General features: G+C 33.4%; 1 protein-coding gene across 1 annotated transcript in view; it reads right to left on the bottom strand.

Moving 5' to 3' along the window:
• The window catches only part of LOC136039490 (syntaxin-binding protein 5-like), a gene marked incomplete in the record, with an annotated part of 340,696 nt that overhangs the window by 248,672 nt on the left and 71,380 nt on the right, over positions 1-20,644 (bottom strand). Inside the window, 2 exon segments of the mRNA XM_065723280.1 lie at positions 6,116-6,250; positions 13,517-13,676. Of these exon segments, the coding sequence (XP_065579352.1) occupies positions 6,116-6,250; positions 13,517-13,676 (295 nt within the window).

Genomic DNA, 20,644 nt, shown 5'->3' with positions numbered 1-20,644 from the left:
ATATATATATATATATATATATATATATATATATATATATATAACAATGGGGCGAGTAGAAACAGATAAAAACTATTCAAAATATTTAAGAATGTAAAAGCTTATTAATGTGTATTTCCTTTAAATAACAAAGTCTTCAATTCAAATGTTTTAAAAGGGGGTCAGTAAATAAAAGCCTTGCAATTACCCATTAACTAGATTTTCTGCACTCATAAATGCATTCAGCAAAGCATTATAAAACTTTAGCGTAAAGAGTGGATGGTTAAGGAGCGGGCAGCACCCCTAATATATGAAATGGTTTCTGTTCATTGTAAGTTTTAATGTCACTCCTTACTGTCATGCGAAAAAAACTTTTTTTTTCGATTTGATAAAGAATAGATGCAGAACAGTCAGTTTCTACCACCAGTTTTCTTGGTCTGTATGTGAGTGTCATCTTGGGGTAAAATCTACCCATGTTTATGAGGCAAGTTCATTCTTGTCTAAGGGTTCTTTACGTAATCTCTAAGTAAAAGTTTCACGTATGATAGTTATTTTTTCAATAAATTGGTGTCTATTGCTTTATAATTCACTTTCATTTTTTTCTTCAATTGAAAATTATTTTATTTTCAAGGATGAACCAAAACCCTTTTTGTCATGGGTAGTCACAATTGTTTTGCCTCTGTGTGTGAGCAGTCATGAGGTAATACTGCACCAAGTATTTTCTTCGGACACAGATTTAATTTCTTATAACTATATGCTTTACACGGAGGAAATTAAGGTGGATAAAACACAAGAAAATACTTATTTTTGCTTAAACAAATCCATTTCTTTTTATTTGAATATAGCAGCATTTTTTCTTTAATCAGAAAAAAAAATTATATGAAACGTGGAAAGCTTTAAGCTGCGCAAAATTACTGCAAGCTTTCCAAAAATATGAAAAGAGAATATTAGAGTTGGCTTTAGTTAGTCTTTACAATTTTCTTTTCTGCTGGAACTCAATAGTGTGGTTCATTCAAGAAGCTTCTTTAAGCCCAGGAACTAGACTACAACATAATTTTTTGGCTCAAACTTCAAAGCTGTATAATAGGATTGTATCTGAAAGTTTGGCCAAAGAAATTGGTTTTCCTGAAATTACTTTTCTAATTTAAATATTCTTGCTCTAAAAATCTCATAGATTATTCACGTCACAGCTGCAAGGAGGCAAAGGGACGAGCCCTCTTCCTTGAAAACAGCAATATATTAGAAATATATTTTCTTATGTATTTATTTTATTCTAATTTATTTTCATTTTCTAATGAATTTTATATATTCTCTAATGTATTATTAAGTTTTTATTGCATTTTTTGGAGGGGTCTCTCAAAGTTTCTTATTATTTGAGTCTCTTAAAAATTGTAATTTTTTTCTCGTGTTGAGTCTCTGAAAGGTGTAGATATACAATGTTGGAAATGTGTGTTTTTTTAATGTATTTATTTCAATTTTTTTCTCTCGTGTTTTTTCTTTTTTTTACCTGGCCAAAGAACCTTGCGGTGGATTCTGTTGAAGTTTTTTTTTGCTGCGAATTTATTGGTTGAATAAATTGATTGATTGAATTAATATGTCAAAGAGAAAAACGACAAATATTCCTCCTTAAATCCTTGTTGGAACAACGCTCTTGGTTTATGAATGTTATCAAGATCATTACTAGGTTTATATTTGAGTAAATCAGTGTTCTCTTGGTTTCTATTTAAAATTAAATAAAAAAAATTAGTATTTTTTAACTGAAAGTAAGAAGCGACATTAAAACTTAAAACGAACAGAAATTACTCCGTATATGGAAGGGGCTTTTCCTCCTCAACGCCCCGCTCTTTACGCTAAAGTCTTTTACTGTTTTAAAAAGTAGAGTTAAGAGAAAGAGTCAAACTTTCAATTAAAAAAAAAACTTGTTTTTTTATTTAATTTCTGGACGTTTTTGAATTAATGCATGTTTTGATCTTGGCTCTCCGCATATAAATAATTAAAAATAAATTTGCATATTAGTTTCTTTTGGCTAAATGGCTTTCTCATAGTTTTTATCGGAAGATTTTAAGAAAAAAAGAGCAAAGGAGTAGGCCTAGTTGCCCTCCAACTTTTTGATTACTTAAAAAGCAACTAGAACTTTTAATTTTTCATAAGTAAAAAATATACGTAACTTACGAATTAACTTACGTAAAGAACTTCTATAATCGTATGTTTTTATTGCGTATATGAGGGGGTTCACCCCTAGTCGATACCTCGCTTTTAACACTAAAGCTTAAATTTTGTCCCAATTCCTTAAGAATGACCCCTGAATCACAAAGGCCGTAGAATAAATAGTTGAAATTACTAAAAATACTTTAGCGTAAAGAGCGAGGTAAAATTTCCTCCCATATCGTAGTTAAAAACATCAAAAGGGTAGAAGTGCACTGACATAGAATGATCGCACTGAGGCGTAATATTCTCTAAAAAGCCAATGCAGCAATCCCCCTCCTTAAGCTCTTAAGTAGATTTAAAGTCTTGAAGAGCACTCCCAAAAGATTTACCTATCTTTTGTCCATCAGATCACGCTCGTCCAGTTTGAAACTTTCATGGAAGTCACCCAATCGGATCAAAGCTATTCAAAAGAGATAATTGAGGTTAACTTCTAAATTCATTGTGGTCTCTTGCTTATACTTCTTCAATAGAGCTAAACTTGAAACTTTGAGGAAGAAAGAACTAATCAAGCTGCGAAAGAAATAAACTGAGGAATTTTTTTTGAGAAATATTCTGGAATATTCACGTATGTAATAAAACAAATACAAAAGAAAGGACAAAGGACGATTACTGATATGCTACACATTCATGGATTCACAGAGCACAAATTTCAAGGGAGCATCAGATGCATCTACAGCAAAAAGTGATCTGCCTAAACTTAATATTTTAGCTTCTCCTGGAATTTGAAACATTACAAAATTCAGCTCCCAATTCATTGCTCCCAATTTCAGCTCCTCATTTGATAGTCGTTATAGATACATGGAGCCTCAATTTAACACTACGATCACAATTCCTAAAAACTCACTACAGCACCAAGCCCCCTGCAAACACAGCTACGGATGTTCCTCCTCCGTCCCAGTCTATTTAAAGTACCCCTCTTTAGACCCTTCCAAGAAGTTCCTGTTGTCCTTAAATCCTTCCTTGGGAACTGCTTTCACGCAATTCAGGGTAGACCTGCTTTTTGTTTGGCCTTAAATGGTTGGCCGGAAAGGACACTTTTTTTGGCAATTCATCATCCTTGATCCGCAGAGGGTATCCCAGCCATCGCAGTCTTTCTCTTACAATAGCCTTAGAAGCCTTACTGTTTGAAATACGGCCAGTCGGACAGTTGCCAAAAGCAACACGTAGACATTTCTTGTGGAAACATCAAATAAATCCACCTTCGTCTTTCGGAGCGCCCGCATTTCAGAATCATACTTGACCTTGTTATTGCTGTAGCTTCTAATATTCGAATCTTGGTAAATGGATTCAGTTTGAAATACCCTTACGTAGTCAATGCGATATTTTAACACAAAAACAACTTTATCTAAGGGGTGAACTGTCACTTTATTTGACGAGATACCCGCAACACCTTAATCCAACCCTGTTTGCACGGAAGACCTTAATACCTGAGCCCCCATTCCTAAGATATAATTTTCTTTTTCTTCTTTTTTTTTCATAGCTTTCCACACATCACAGATATATAGTATTTAGTATATTAGTATTAGTCTATATAGTATATAGTATAGTATATTAGTCTATATAGTATTTTTACAGATTGTGTCCCTTTCATTGGGGGAAAAAATCTGGCACATCCTACTAACTAGTGACACCGAGCGTGATCTTTCCATATGCCTTTCCATGTTCCTTAAGAATGACCCCAATGGAATATTAAGAATATTCCATAAGAATGACCCCATATTCCTTAAGAATGACTCCATATGCCATGCCTTTCCATATGGTTGTGTGTCTAAACACCATTTAAGTATACTGGCCCACATAGAAATTGGACGCCGTTCCCGAAGTGGCCAGAAAAGAAGTGTTGACGGGTATAGAATAGCAGACTAAAAATTTTAAAGCTTGTTAAAGTATGGATAGTGAAATATTCCTTTCAGAAATATAAATTTCCTTCAGATTCATGAAACAGTTGATTCATTTTATAAATATAGATGTTTGAGAATACGTCTGAAGTGCATTGATCATCAATAGTCTTTGGAAGCTTATAATAGCCAGTTCTATGGTTAGTTATCCTAAGCTACGAAAAAGAATTATATCCAGAGACAATATTGTCAACATAAGGTATGCACTAGTCACTAGCCTTATGTTTAATATATGTTCAGCAAAGACAGCAGTCAAGCTTAAAATCATTTTGTAGCAAGTGAATGACATCCCTTCCTTGTATTTCATGTCATGTGTTCCGTGTTGCGATCCAAATTCGAAATATATGTATTAATCTCTGCAGAATGTCTTCAAACGTATGTAAAAAAAAAAGGCGTTTCTTTTAAGTAAAATTAACAATTTTCACTTATTTAGCTTATTCAGAAATTATTGATTAAGAATGTCATGTCTTACTGTTTTTTACATGGAAAATAACAATTTTGTAGACTGATAACTCGAAAAAATATAACAGTTTTTACAAAACATACATTAACAATATAATCTAATAGCTCTGATTCAATGAAAAGCATAATTCAGGTTGATGTTCCCTGGCTATGGAGGGAAGTTTGTTGTTTTTCTTCAGTTCTGAAAGTTTGATATTTCAACATCGAAAAATATTTTTTCTACTGTTAATGGTTGATTTTTAGCTTTGTCCATCTATTCAATTACATTTTTGAAATTTAATTTGTATTATTTTTCTTGATTGCAAAATACCTTGAAAAGACTTGAAAAATCTATGAAAAATTAGGAAAGTTTTCTTAATTCTTGGGGAAGTTTAGATAATCCTTTAAGAAAGGTCTAAGAAGCATCATAATTATGACTCAGTGCATGGGTTGATCTTAAATTAGTGAACTCAGCGAGTCAAGTATCTTACCCTTTCGCTTTAAGTTACAGCTGTAGCCTTGTCGAAAAATCACACGTTTCATTGGGAACATAAATCCTAGTTTTCCACAAAGATGGTAAACACAAATTTACTTATGGTGAGCCATATGTTACAAAAGTAGTAGACTATCGTGTATTCAGGCATGTGTTTTTCAAAGACAACTGAAACAACTAGTTGCCCGATTGGCTTAAGGAAAAATTTTTGTCGTGCTGTTTTTAGATGTTTCTTGAGACTCGCGCACCGGGGTTTGGGTGCGTTTTCACGCACCGGGTTTGAAGCGTGCTTTAACCAGGGTTGACGAAAATTGTTTCAGGTTCTCCGTGTTCGACCCGGTGAAACATTAAAGTATATAATCTTACGGGTTACAAGGGTGTTGGACACGGGTTGTTCAAAACTGGAACGTGCCAGAATAGCATGGTAAAAAATGGAATTCTAAAACACCCGAACATTGGTACTCAAAACGACAACTTTTACAACCCATGTCCACCTCCGTGTTTAATGTGGGATTGCCTGAAAACAGGGCTATGATTTTCGTCCTTATCTCTACCCGGTTTGGTCTTAGAACTTATTTATATGCCGTTTATGTTTTTAGCATATAATTCTCATTAGTAAATTTGAACTCGACGTATTTTAGGCGTAATTTTTCAACTTGTTTCAGCAACACAAGCATCAATTTTTTTATGGTCGAAAAACTTCCAAATAAGTTAAGATTTTACTGCGTGTACCTTTCATAAGCCCTGAAAGGCCAAATCCACGTTTTGAATCAAAACGAACACAAAAAACATATGAAAAACAGGTGACAAATAAAAATAAGGCAAGGTCAAGAGATAAAAACGAGAACTCATACGGAATTAAAACATAAAAAAATAAAAAGTAATAAAACTTGGTGATGAATATAAAGAGCAACAATGATATTATAAAATACTTATCGCAATGATTATTAGGTTTTTTTACAGAGCTATCGTTCCTCTGGCATTTATGACTTAGAGATGTGAATTGTTAGAAAGCAAAATAGGAGAATTTAAGTTATTCGTGTAATCGTTAATTTGACTCTTTTTATGCTACATAAAGAGGTATTGTCATACTTACACTCCAATAGCTTTGTTCCAATGAATAACATACGCAGAGAGATGAAAAGTGTCGACATTTACAATGTGTACATTTCCCTTTTCAGTTCCAACATACAGCCACTTTGAAACAAATGGTAGCAACATTCGAGATATTCTAGAAAAAAAATTATGTCAATTCTTTATATGAAAAAAATCGTCTTCAAGCAAATCCCTCATTTTATTCACGCTTAATTTTGAAGAGGTTCCACAAATCCTAATGACGGCACTGTAAAATCAAACCCTCAGCAAAATGTAGTCAACAAGACTTTGCAAGGATAACCTGATTCCTATTGGCCAATACAATAACGCTACGAAGCAGGAAACAGTGGAAAAAATACAGCGATAACTATGCGATCTCTTGAATTGTTTTTTAAAGTGATTATTTTCTTTGCTTTCAATTGCTTCGTGTTAGAGCAATGTGATTTCATACAATAGTTATATATTACAGAGGCCAGTGTATTCTCCTGATGAGCCTTTATGTTGGGTGTTGCCTCTGAATTATTTGTCTATATTATTTTTGTATTGTTTGGTAAATGACGACTTATACTTATTGACGACATGACTGCCTGTCCATGGATTATTCTTTATGGTTGATTGTGTGTGGCTATGCTGTTTGACCTATGTGATTGTATGGATGAGTAGGGTTAAGGCCTCATTCAAGTGCTGGTCTATATTAATCACTTATTTAGGAAAACAGTCTTCCTTTTCTCCTTCTGTCTCTCTTTTTTTTTTCTTTTTTTTGTGTTTGTGGTGTTGCATTGGCGATTTCTCTTTTCATGATATACTATAACATATTGCATAACATATTGAAAGTTAATGATTTAATATTATAACGACAATAATGATTAAAAATTAAAATCATTTTTTACTCCTTAAGTTTTGTGTCCCCTGCGAAGACTGCGATTTTGGGACAAGCTTGCAGCTGTAGCCTGGGCTACAGGGGTAAAACCGGATACTTATATCATTGAACTGGTTTATTTCGTTTCTATTGATTAACCGAGACGGAATTATGATATTACTCTGGCTTATTTTCTAGAGAATCACTTAAACTTTCTTTGAAAGTAGGAAAAGTTTCTTAACTTGTTTGTGAAATATCTGAAACAAATTTTTCAATCTAAAAAGATGCAATGCAAATTTTAAAATTGTATTTAGGTAGATAGATAAAGCTGAATATTAGCTATTGAACGATAGAAAAATGTACCATTCGGTCATTAAAACAGTAACAATGCAGAAAAATAACAGAGCGAAACTTAAATTTACAAAAAAAAATTCAGAGTGACGAAAGTGACAAATTTTCAAATGTGACAAAGATGTGACAAATGTGAAGTTTTCAGATGTGAATTTTCACAAGCTTTAAATAGGCACAGAAGATGAATTATGAATATTAGTTTGAAAAATCTATCACTTTTAAACATTTTAGCCTCGCTTCTGTTTTATTTTCAAAAGTTACTATTAGCTAAAAAGTTAGTGAGTCGTTGATAAAGTGGTCGATCAATTGTCAGTCAATTTAGTTTATCTCTTAGTTAATTAGCTAATTAATCTTATTCAGTTGTATAATCCATAACTAGTTTGAAATTTTCAACATCTAAAATTTTCAAATGTGACAAATATGCCAATAATTGACCAAATTGCCAAATTTATTCTAAAAAAAGAGTAAAAAAAGATAAAAGGGTGCCAGAAAATTCCTGGGGGACAGGGTCCCCCGGTCCCCCAGCTGGTGTATATGATTTGTGAAAGTAGTCAGCCCTGGGCGTTCATTTCCCATGTATTACGTTTTTATTCTACAAACTCAAATAACTTTATTTATTTCTTTCAAAATATGAATAAAAATTTAGACAAAGTGAAACAAACATTTTTTTTCTTTATTATTCACAAAATACCAGAAAAAAATCCAGCTCAAAATCAAATAAATTTCGGCTGTTATATAGCTGTTATGCTGTTAATATGTTGGCGTTGGAAGGCGCTCGCTCATTTCCCATGTACTATGTTTTTATTCTACAAAATCAAATAACTTGATTTATTTTTTTTCAAAATATGAAAAAAAATTAAACAAAGTGAAACCAATTTTTTTTTCTTCATTACTCAGAAAATACCAGAAAAATTCAGTTCAAAATCATATATATTTCGGCTATTATATGGCTGTTAATATGTTGGCGTTGGAAGGCGCTCGCTCATTTCCCATGTACTATGTTTTTATTCTACAAAATCAAATAACTTGATTTATTTTTTTTCAAAATATGAAAAAAAATTAAACAAAGTGAAACCAATTTTTTTTTCTTCATTACTCAGAAAATACCAGAAAAATTCAGTTCAAAATCATATAAATTTCGGCTATTATATGGCTGTTAATATGTTGGCGTTGGAAGGCGTTCATTGCCATGTACTACGTTTTTATTCTACAAACTTAAATAACTTGATTTATTTCTTTCAAAATACGGAAGAAAAAAATTAGACAAAGTGAAACAAACATTTTTTTTCTTTATTATTCAGAAAATACCAGAGAAAATCTAGCTCAAGATCACATAAATTTCGGCTGTTATATGGCTGTTATGCTGTTAATATATTGGCGTTGGAAGAATAGCACTCGATAAAAATATGATGATCAAATGACGATCTAAAAATAAAATAAAAATAAATAATATTTATGATTATTTTTAATAATAATTGTTGAGCCATTTCGATTCCTAAGATACACTTCACCACCACCATCCAAGATCTTATTCTAATTCCTAAAACAATTATTGTTATAACCATGTCTATTCACTAATATGTCGATTATATTTACTAAATATTTATTATATACGTACGGACAGCACCAATCAATCCGAAATATTTACTTTTTATGTCGATCAAATCTCGTTGGGTTTTTTTTCCTAGTGTCTTGCCCTTCGGTGTCAAAATTAGTAACAGCTTTTAGTGCTATTCTTTTTTATAAATGGTACTCAAACGGTTTACATTATAGCATATAGGTCACTCCACCCACCCTATATTTTTAATGAAGTAGCTTCTCTAACCAGTTCAATACTGTCATGCTATTAACTATTAACCATTATTATTTATTGTCTATAAACTAATTGTCTATTTATTATCATTATTTTTCAATTTCTAATAATGAAAATTGAGCTATTTCGGGCCATAACATGTACCCTAACGCTACCGGCGACATTTTTATTTGGATGCTATTAAGTATTCATTCCTATTAACTATATAATTATTTTTACAATGAAACTTGAATTATTTTGATCCATAGTAAATAATGAGCTACTCCTACCATAGGTCTACCATAAGATGAGTTCCCAAATTTAATAAAGAATATCATACTACGATGTATTCTCATACAAGCTGATTCTTATTAAGTTTTAAATAATAAGAGTCGAATCTACTTCTTAAAGTGTTGTAAATTATTAAGCCAGTCTTTTAACCACAGGATGCACCTCAGCAGTTCACCTCATCCACCTCAAATCCACCTCAGCAATTCATCCTATTCGTAACCTTAATTATCTATACTTATTAAATTTTGGGGGGGCTATTTTAAACTATACTATACACATTACAATCCTCCAGCGTTTCTAATTATCTTTGTAGTGCTATTCTAGTAATTATAGATAATTCTAAGCATTTTACAGATCTGTGACAATGCTAATCCTAGAATTTTGATAGCTCAATATGCTACCTATTATTGGAGCTATTGAATCACTAGAAGTCACATGCAGATGGAAGGAGGAGCTTCATTTAATCTTGGAGAAGTATTTACTTGGGTTGGGCATTTTAAGAAAAATATCCATTCAGTACAAGACCGTTTCATAGACAGCTTATTTAATTCCTATCTATCCTCATGAGACGTTTTGGGGTCTTCCTACCTGAATTTATTTACCAATATTCGATATGTTGCACTGTGATGTGCAGGTAGTTGAATAATACACTGTATGTCAAAGTTATCAATCCACCTCTTACGAGATGTTCCCGTGATCGACGCCCTTCAACTGTTTCTTAGAGCGAGATCTTTGAAAGGTGAACAGGGTCCATCCAACTAGCACAGTTTCTGTCTTCTGACTTCGCTTATAGTCATATCTTATGACTTCAGTCTTCTTCTAACTTTTTCGGTTGTGAAACAGTAATTGAATCAATTTCCACTATATGCCGCTTTACTGTCTATGATTCACACCCATACAGAGCAATAGGTATGATCTGGATGCTGGGAAGGTGAGCTTTATGATAGGTGAAAAGGTACTGGAGTTTTATAAATTTAGAAGTTTTCTGAAATACAGCTGGGAAGGGCGGCTCAGTATAAGATTACTTTTTACTTAAGAGTTTGAATATAATTATCCAAAAATTCGGGAAAACTTGGGGTAGGGGCTAGACTATTCCACCTATTTTCAAACTTTCTATCAAGCTATCCTCTAACCATCATGCTCTAACTATCATCTAACTATTTCCACTTATTCATCATCTAATATCACAAGGAATGTTATGGCATGATGTAACCCGACTTTAGTTTTGCTTGCGACAATCTGCATACCAAATAGCCTTAGTTGCTTGAGAGACACTGTCTGCATGTCTTGAGGGATTTGGGCAGACATGGTTATTTGGCCGATATCATCAGCGGACACCAGTTTTTAAATTAGAATTTCACCTATATTAACAAAACAAGAGGCAGATATTAGGCAAAAGATGGCATGCAAGAAAAGGTTGAACAAGCGTGACGAGAGGATGCCTCGCTTGAGGAGAGGCCATCGATTTTCCGCATTCAGCTTTGAACCTAGTGTACATGTTATGAATGATCCTGACGATTTGATATGAAACACTAAAGCATCTTAGAATATGCCTCAAACCTTCCCTCCATATAAGGTCAAGGGTTTGTAGAAAACCAAAGAACAATTGATAGAACTCTCTATTAAACTTGATATATTGTTACATCAGTTCAATAGTAGGAGCGGTAATATTCCAGATTCTATAAAGGTGGACTGCGTGAGGATTCTAGTTTAGAGGCTAGTTTAGCGGACAGATCGATTAGTTTGCAGAGTCTGCCTTCAGCCCTTTTTGTGAATTGGAATTACTGCTGAACTCCCCTACTGTAGCAGACTATATCCAGTTGACCAGGTGGCAGACATAGTACTATATTATGGGCCAAGAGTATCTCCTGAGCCAACGTTTATTAGCTCTGTAGTGACATCGCCTGATCTAGAAGGTTTGCCTCGCTTCAGAAATTTTATGGCTGCCTTAGTCTCCAACTGTACCGGAGGGGGAGGGATGAAATGGCTTATGATTAGTGAGGATCTTGGGAAGTTTGATTCTGTCGTTACGCATTGGTTTGGTTTCTCCTCAAAATGGAGAAACCAAAAAGGTTCCTTCTTTCGATTAGGCTTTCTTTTCGCACTATTGACGCCGTTCCAGAATATCTCCGAGGTTATGGACGATGGAGGATACTGTTTTGAAGACTGCATGATTGTTGCCTTTCTTGAAATGGATACAGCTGTTATTAAATTTCTCGGTGATACGATTTCTGAGTACCTTCTTGACTTCCACTTCAGTTTTCCATTTGGTATTATTGGGGGCTTTATACTTTCACTTGTCCAACCTTTACATCTTCAGCTTCTCTGTCATAGAATGTTATTTGTGGTCTCTAGGGCTGCAGAGGTAGCATTTTGGGCCAAGTGGTAAATCTATTTCGTGAGCTGTGAAAAAAAACAAAAACGGATGCACTTAAGATGTCTTGTAGTTTTGTAGACAGACTTGTGTTAAAGAATTTTTTAGTAGGATTACTGAGAAGTTCTTTTCAAAATCTGATAGTTTTTATCGTCAAGTGGATTTGTTTTAATCTTAGCTTGATTTTGAACATTGGCATAGTGTGGCTCATATGTTAAGTATGTGTAGTTCATATGTTAAGTAAACTAAATTGAAAATAATTTCCGCCGATTATTAATGTCGTCCCATCTAGGATTTGTTCTAGGCCCGAGATGGTCGCAAGTTTTACCATTAAAAATTTGGCATCATTCGAACCAAGGTCGTCGGTTACCACCGACGCGGTAGCGCTTTGAACTTTGATCTTTTGATCTCTTTTAAGTGCTTGAAGTTTTTCTTTTCACATTTCGTAACTGAAAAGAAAAGGTTTCTTGTCTGGCTCATTAACTTATCTTGTTGATAAGTAACAATGGGTAGTCTTTTAGTTTGAAGTCTGTAATAATGCGTGACATGATTAACCTTATTGACATACCATAATGATAAAAATTTTAAAAGCATTTTAAGCAGTTTATCAGGGAATTTGATAGAAGGTTTGCGTGCAAGAAATCATAAAGCCATAAGGACAAGGTTCCAAGCTTGATTTAAGTGAATTTAATATAAAATAAAACAAAAAAATATTTTGAGTATTTTACGCCTTTTTGCCAAGTCTAAGCTTACAAAGAAATTTGAGGCCTTAGGAAAAACAAAATTGAGAATGGAAAGCTCTGGACTCACTCAAAAATATTAGAAGGATGTCGACTTTTGATGGATGTTTTTATGCTGCAGGCACTTTTCTTAGTGGACACCAACCTCTTTTAAGGCGGTTTGCATAATATTCAACGTTATTTAGTCTTCAAGGTTAATACAGTAGAGAAAATAGGAATGTATTCCAGTGCTATGAGCGAGCGTTGTAAGTTCAAGTGGCCAACAATTTCTGAAAAAACTAGCGAAGAATCACAGAAAACGTAAAAGTTCACTGTAACCCAAGGTCAATAGCATTTCTTCGGGATGATATCCCTATGTGATTAACAGCTTTTGAGGAAACATCATGGAAACGGTAGACGATGACACTAGCTGCAAAAAGTCAACAACAACCATAATGATGAAGCAATTTAACAGGAAAAGCAACTTTTACGAAGTCACTGAAAAGGTGGGACAACGTCACCCGATATAGCGACCATTCAACAACCCGTCGTGATCAGCAATCAAGTGTCGTAAGCAGCTTTTGACAAAGAGTCATTGACAAGGTGGGACACACTGCTCACTACAATTAAACATTAATAAAAGTTTTTGTGACAACCTAATCGACGAAGTCTTGGATGCAGCCCTCGTTGAGGTATCAGTGATAGTGTTCACTCTTAATGGAACCAAAGCTAAAAATTCAAAATGGAAAAAAGCTCAAAATTCACTTTTCAAAAAGCTCAAAAAATTTCAAAATGGAACCACTACTAAAAATAAATCTTCCTGCGTTCCTAATATTGGTAGAAAAATTGGCGATTAATTCAAAATTCAGATTAATTTTAAAATAAGGCATGATTGTCAAAGATACAAAATCTTACAAGCAATTTTTCTCATTTTAAGAATTATCAAGAGCTGTGATCCTTAAGCAGAAGGGTACTGTTCCTTAAGTAGTAAAATTAGTGGGAAAAAAAAATCCAACCTCTCCTTCGTAAACTTCAATGAATGAATAATCTCTGGTCTTTTTTGCTTCAGACTCCATAAATGTAAAGTATCGTCCGAGGTTGCTGTTATAACTAATCCTTCATTGACGACAAATTGAATGAAAAGAACTGCTGGGCCATTGGTGCTTGAACTGTTACCTGAAATGTGACTTAGTTAAGCATAAACAAAAAGTAAATTTCATTAGATGAGGTACGACAGAAAAAAAAATCCACGCCTTAAACAGTATGTGCGGCAAAACAGGTAAAACAAAAATAAAGAAAAAAAATAGAATTGAAAAAGAATCTGATAAAACACACAATAATAATTTAATTTTTCAACTGTTGTAAATTCTAAGCCTATACTATACTATAAGCCTATACTATGTAAATTCTAAGCCTATACCTATGCTATAATCATCCCCAAAAAACACAGATTTAACAATCACTAATAGCAGACAACGCAGCATATTTCTTTGGAATTCATCTTAAAATCACCAAAATCTGCAGTATTTATATGTCATCTTGGTTTGGACCAATATTTGGGGCTGACAAGCTAGTATATGAGAAGAAGAATACAGTGGGGTCAGCCAATGTGTTTCGTTGCATAAGAATGGCCATCTGGAATACCCTACCAGAAAGGATTAGGGGCTCTAAATAGTTTTTTTTTCATTTTAATCCCAGGGGAATCTCCTCAGTCGAGATGCAGGGTGAGAGCAGGTCCCTTGTGACTATAATTTGTGCTACTGCTTTTTTTCATCTTTTGATTTTGTCCTTCAACTAATTAATTTAACCGCTGCGTACAGCTCCTTTGACCTCCTGGTAGTGGCTATGCTTATTTCATTATTTCATTATTTTTGTGAATTTTTGAGAATCAAGGTATGAATGAATCACCATATTAAACTTATTTTTAGCAACTACAATTTAAACTGTAAGCCTAGTAAATGTTGCTGGATGATTGATAAGCCACCAAATGAACGAGTTTTGGTAACAGTAACCAATCCATGCGCATAGATGTTATAATTTAAAATATATTAGGGTATGCTGAACAAAAGGAAAATGTCTAGACAGAATTATTTAAATCAGTATTTCTAAGTTTGGAATCCCTTACCCTAAAAATAGAATTTTCAGGGTTTTTAGTGGGACAGAAATTTAGTTTTGGGATTTATAGACTAATCAAATTTCTTTGGGGTAATTTTTTCGTAGGGATTGAAAAATCCCTCATTGAAAAATAGATGACATTTCGAAGATTTTGAAAGTGAAGGCAGGAACTTTGGGGGTCGTCTATTAAGGGTTTTAGGGATAATTCTTTTTTTAATTTGAAGATGGCAATATTGCTTTAAACTTGTATTGCACTGTTAGAGTTCGAATCATGTTTTTCTAGACACTGCCATGGTGACAAATATGACCATTGAGTTTAACGCCAGCATAGGGACTTTAAGTTGTAAAACAGTCATCCAAAAAAACGTATCTGAACAGATACCGTGTGCAGACTTCCATCGTGGACAGACTCCGCAATATTTTTTTTTGCAATTTTTGCAAAGCTGAAGCAAAGCAAACAATAATTAAACAAACAAAATTAAACAAAACAAACAAAATTAAACCTTACATGGAAAATTCAGACGGAGTAATTTTTTCACGAAAAGATTCTTCCTTTTTCGAGGAAAAGATCTTCGCTGAGCTGAGAAAAAAGGAAACACTTTAGCACGTGACCCTTTATAAAGAAAAAGGGAGTAAATATCAACTTTAGAGAAGATTTGATATTCCGTTGAACGTTTCATATAGAAAAACATTTACTTTCCAAAAATGTTCAAAGTTTTTTATATTAGTAGGACTATCAGTGGGCTAGAAAAATGTTTTTTGGAGATATGTAAAAACTACAGTGATATTGGACTTTCGCTAAATGCTGAAAAATGTGATGTTTTGATTTTTAATGAAATAGATACGACTAGATCAGATAATATATCTATAGATCTGAATGGTACAGAAGTAAAGCCTTTTGTGAAGCTGAAATATCTTGGCCTTCATATTGGAAAAAATCTGAAGAAAACTAGGCTGTTGATGCTAGAAAGAATGGAAACGAAAATCCGTCGTGCATATGGTACAATTGTTAGTTCTCAGTTTCATTTGAATAGAGCCCATCTTGCGAGGATTACAATAGTGTCGTCCTGCCACATATTCTGTATTTAGTACCGTTTTACACTATATTTAGTGAATCTGACCATCTTAGGATGAAGCGCGTTTTCTTCAAATTTGCTAAGTTTCTGTTGCGAGTTCCTCCGTGGACCCGCAACTCCTATTTGATGAAAAAATATAGCTTGGGTGACCCGTGTGCTAAGTTAGCTGAGCTGAATGTACACATGTGCAATAAGCAAACCGGCCATGAATGGCAAAATGTTGTTTTTTGCAGTGGAATTATTTTTATTTGTATTTTAGAATGTAATTACGATATGTTGTTTCTTTCTTCTTTTTTTCGTTTTTTTTTAATGCACTCCATTACTTCATTATTTTGTATGATGGGTTATAAATAAATACATACATACATGCATACATTACGAGGAAACACGTTATGACAATACGTGCAGTAAAGTTACTAAAAAAAACATGTACCAGAACGATTGTCTATTGCGTTTCATTTCTTTTACACAGCTTTAATGTATTCGAAAGGTACATATTTACGTCTAACATTCCAAACTCGAACCTAAAAAAATTCTAAATTAAAACCTAACTAGGACCTAAAATAACTCTTAAAACATCAGTTGGAATTTCTTTCATACTTTATTGAATTTGCAGATTCTCTAGAAAAACGAACAAATCCGTATTATTTGGCAAAGGGTATTATATCTGCTTTTGGAGAAAATGAGCCAGAGAGCTAAAATGATTTAATGGTCATTTCCACATATCTAAGAGCTATGGGAATGATTACAGTTTAAAGTAGAGGAAGAGCACTTTTAGCCATAATTCCTCAAAGCAGAACGTTAGTTCATACTGCCAACAACTTATCCAACATCGGAAACATTTCTTTTATACAGCAGAAAGGTGGGTATTTACATATAACATTCCAAATTCGAACCTAAAATAGTTGTAAATAAAAACTTACCCAAAACCGTAAAATAACTTTTTAAAAATCAGCTGGCAATTTTTGAAGCAATCTGTTAATTTTTCAGTAACAGATTAAACGGAAGCTAACACAACATGTATTTTGAACAGAGGATCTTTTGAACAAAACAAAAAAATTAAACATTTTGGCTTTACTATTTTGAGAGAACAATAGTATTTTAGTATTACTGTTATTTATTCCACTACTAATGTTTGTCTAAATTCATTAAACTGACATTACCTATATATTATATTCGTTACCTAATAACGTTACCTATATATTATATTCGTTACCTAATAACGTTACTATAACGTTACCTAAATTCTGCAGTAGTTAAAATAAATACCTAAATAAAACTTGAATAAACCTGTTACGTTTTCAGCAAAGCAGAAACAATAATTGTGCCTTTAGATGGTTTTAAGAGGTTACATCAAAATTATTTCTAAATAATTCTAGTCCATTTTAAGTTCGAATTGCTGATTCATCTTAATTTCTGCTCATTTTAGGTTTCATATATTCATAGTGATTTCTTTACACTTTAAATATGATTTTATTTCTGCTCGTTTTATTTTATAATATCACTTTTTATCTTCTTCACTTTTTGATTTATTTTAATTGGTATAAATTCAAGGAAGAGTGCTTTTAGCAGTGCTTCTCTCAGTCAAATATGTAGCTTATACCTATAGACTAGAGATAAATCCTCGACAAAGCGGATCCATAAATTACTCCAAAATGAGTTTTCGGCTTAGACTAAGCTCATTTGTTTGCATAGAGATTGCTTTTCAAAAGGTGGAGTAAATTGAAATTACTAAGGGTTTTCCTTTTAGTTCCTCTAATAAAAGGTATTTACAGATGGTGAAACTGTGATGAGAATGAAGAGAATAAATAAAGGTTTATTTCAGAGGATCTTCAGATGATTTCATTAACGAAAGTGACTCAATATAAAAAATTGACGAACTTCTATGGCTGGTACTTAGTAGACCCAAACTCTCCTTTGAAGGTGTTAAAATGTATAACAAGCAACAAGGGCTGAGAAGGGATAACAATCAGAAACTAGACCCCCCAAACCCACCGATTCTACTTCTTAGCTTAAGATAGCCAATTAAATATAAATGATAATTCATAGATAGAAATAATGCAGATAATTTTTACAAATTCATTTAGTGTTTTACTACCAAATTAAAGTTTGTTTACAATTATTAAATTAATATCAGTGAAAAGCATCGTCATTAATTTAATCCATGAATGGTGATTGCTGGAAAAAATCACTCCTGGTATCAGTGGCGGCTCTGACCTACGTTGCGCAGGGACATCTTGATTATCCCCCCCCCGTCTCCCAAAGAATTTTTCAGCCAAATTTTAACAAGATTTATCAACAAGATTATTTTGAAATTATTAATAAGTTAATAATTCATTGTTGAATTATTTTCTAATGTATTATTTAAATATTTTAATTGTTATTCACTATTTAAATTTGATTATTTTAATTATAATTACTTCATTTTTTATCAATTAATTAATAATCTATTATTTTTTTAAATTTACTGACTACGGCTTTTACTTGGTTTCAATAAAAACTAAATTTCAAAAATTGCAAAATAATTATAACCGTTAGATTAATTATGTGAAATTTTGCGCTCCTAAAATCTCTGCGTCCGGGGCAAATGCCTGGTGTAGGATTTGACTGAGATTCCCCATGGACTAGCTATCTTTTTCATACCTTGCACTTGTAGACTTAATAGTTGCATATAAACCAAATAGTTTCGAATGATTATTATTTGCAGAATATGTTCTACATGGTAAAGAGATTAATATAAAGAAATGTAGAAAATACTCCAGCACTGCCTAGTGCTAGCATAACTGAACTGAGCTATGTGTATATCCAGAAAAAAAAACGTGCGACTTTAATTTAATATTCAAGTCTGAGTGTTTGAATTAGCAAAATTAAGCTACTGGCGAAGCCAATGGGGATACATTATGTATAGGAGTCATTCCCCTTCTAGGCACTAGGAATATACGAATTTGTATAAAACTGTGATTCCTGGAACTACGCCACATAAGGTATTTGCTTATGTGAGACTAAAATTCAAAGTTAATTGCTTCAAAAAAAAAAAAAAATCAAAGCTCGCACAGAATCTGAATCCAAATGGAGTAAATATGAACCTGACTGACTACTTTAGAGAAAAAAAAAGCAAAAATAAGCCACTGGCGAAGCAAAAGAGTGTATTTTACGTATAGGAGTCAGCACCCTTCCAAGCACCAGGAATATACAAATTTGTTTTAAACTCTGGTTTCTGGATATACAGCACAGAAACTATTTGCTTCACATTTACAGGGGTACTAGTCCAAAGAGTACTGGAAAAGGATAAATGATGAAGCTTTGATACTTTAAAATTGTTCAACTATCTGCACCAGTGACAGTGCAACAATGTGCAGTAGAATTGAAAATATCCAAGACAAGCTCAACTTTAATGTATTAATATGTGAATTTACTTAAACTTAAGGCGATACAGGCGTCCATCTCGTCCATAATAAGCTTTTTTAGTTTAAACGGCCAAATTATTAAGAATCGATTGGACAATCATACCATGCCTTGTAGAGCTTGGATGAGAGATATGATTAAACGAAAGAAAACCAAAAGCCGACATTTACCTTCCTAGAGATCTTAGAAAAAAACATGTGACTTCTCCAGATTTTTTCCGGGGATAGGGATATTCAGTTTTAATGAAACTTACATAATCAAAAAGTGTGAACTTGGTCTTCTTCGATTAAACGGAACTGAATTTTGTTTTTTAAATTCAGTAAAGGGCAGTCCCTAAAAATTACGCTAAAATCAGCTCAAAGGAAATATCATTTCAATAATTTGGCACCCTTGGAAGTTCCTGGTGGTGCTACCCGCTTTGATTGACAAGCCTACTGTCAAAAGGACGTAATGTTTCATTTTCTTTACAATCAAATCTCATTGTCAAACAACAGATTTTTAGTAGCTCTCGGTGATGGCTATTCTACTGGGAGACTTCGCTAGCCGATACATAAGCTCACAAAATGATTTAAGCTACCTGATGACCGTAACCTGGGGTTTTCTGAGAGTGTGAACGATCTTCTGTGTTTGGGCTTAGTAGGTCTGTATAATATAGGTCGTTACAGTATTGTACAGAAATAATAATAAAACATAAATACAATTCAATGTAGCACAAAACCACCTAAGGCTTACACAGTAGCACTAAGCTGCATCAGTTTCTTAGCTATTTTAACTCGACAACCCAGCCGCCGCTCTTAGAGCGCCTTGTGATAGATGGATTTGAGCATTGTGATAGATGGAACCATAGTATCTAGAGTTTCAATGGGTGACTTCTACACTCTCAAAACCATATCAAACAGTTCGTGGTAACGAACTGTAGTACGGAGCGACCCGGCTCAATAGTAAACGAAATTCTAATAAACGGAATTTTGATGCTAAAATTTACATCAAAAGAATCAGATTTTCATGCTGATTCTAATATATAAGTTTCATCAAATTTAGTCTTTGTCATCAAAAGTTACGAGCCTGAAAAAATTTGCCTTATTTTAGAAAATAGGGGAAAACATCCCCTATAAGTCACAGAATCTTAACGAAAATCACACCATCGCATTCGGCGTATCAGAGAACCCTATAGCAAAATTTTCAAGCTCCTATCTACAAAAATGTGGAATTTCGTATTTTTTGCCAGAAGACAAATCACGGGTGCGTGTTTATTTGTTTTTTTTTCCCAGGGGTCATCGTATCGATCAAGTGGTCCTAGAATGTCGCAAGAGGGCTCATTCCAACGGAAATGAAAAGTTCTAGTGCCCTTTTTAAGTGACCAAAAAAATTGGAGGGCACCTAGGCCCACTCCCACGCTCATTTTTTCTCCAAAGTTAACAGATCAAAATTTTTAGATACCGATTTTGTTCCGCATAGTTAAAAACCATAATAGCTATGTCTTTGGGAATGACTTACTCCCCCACAATCTGACTCTTTGCCACAATTCTGCTTTTTAAAACAATTAAA

Source organism: Artemia franciscana, chromosome 19, assembly GCF_032884065.1.
Source record: "Artemia franciscana chromosome 19, ASM3288406v1, whole genome shotgun sequence".
Lineage (NCBI taxonomy): Eukaryota > Metazoa > Arthropoda > Branchiopoda > Anostraca > Artemiidae > Artemia > Artemia franciscana.
The sequence above is the reverse complement of the archived record's forward strand: the minus strand, read 5'-3'. Positions and strand labels throughout refer to the sequence as shown.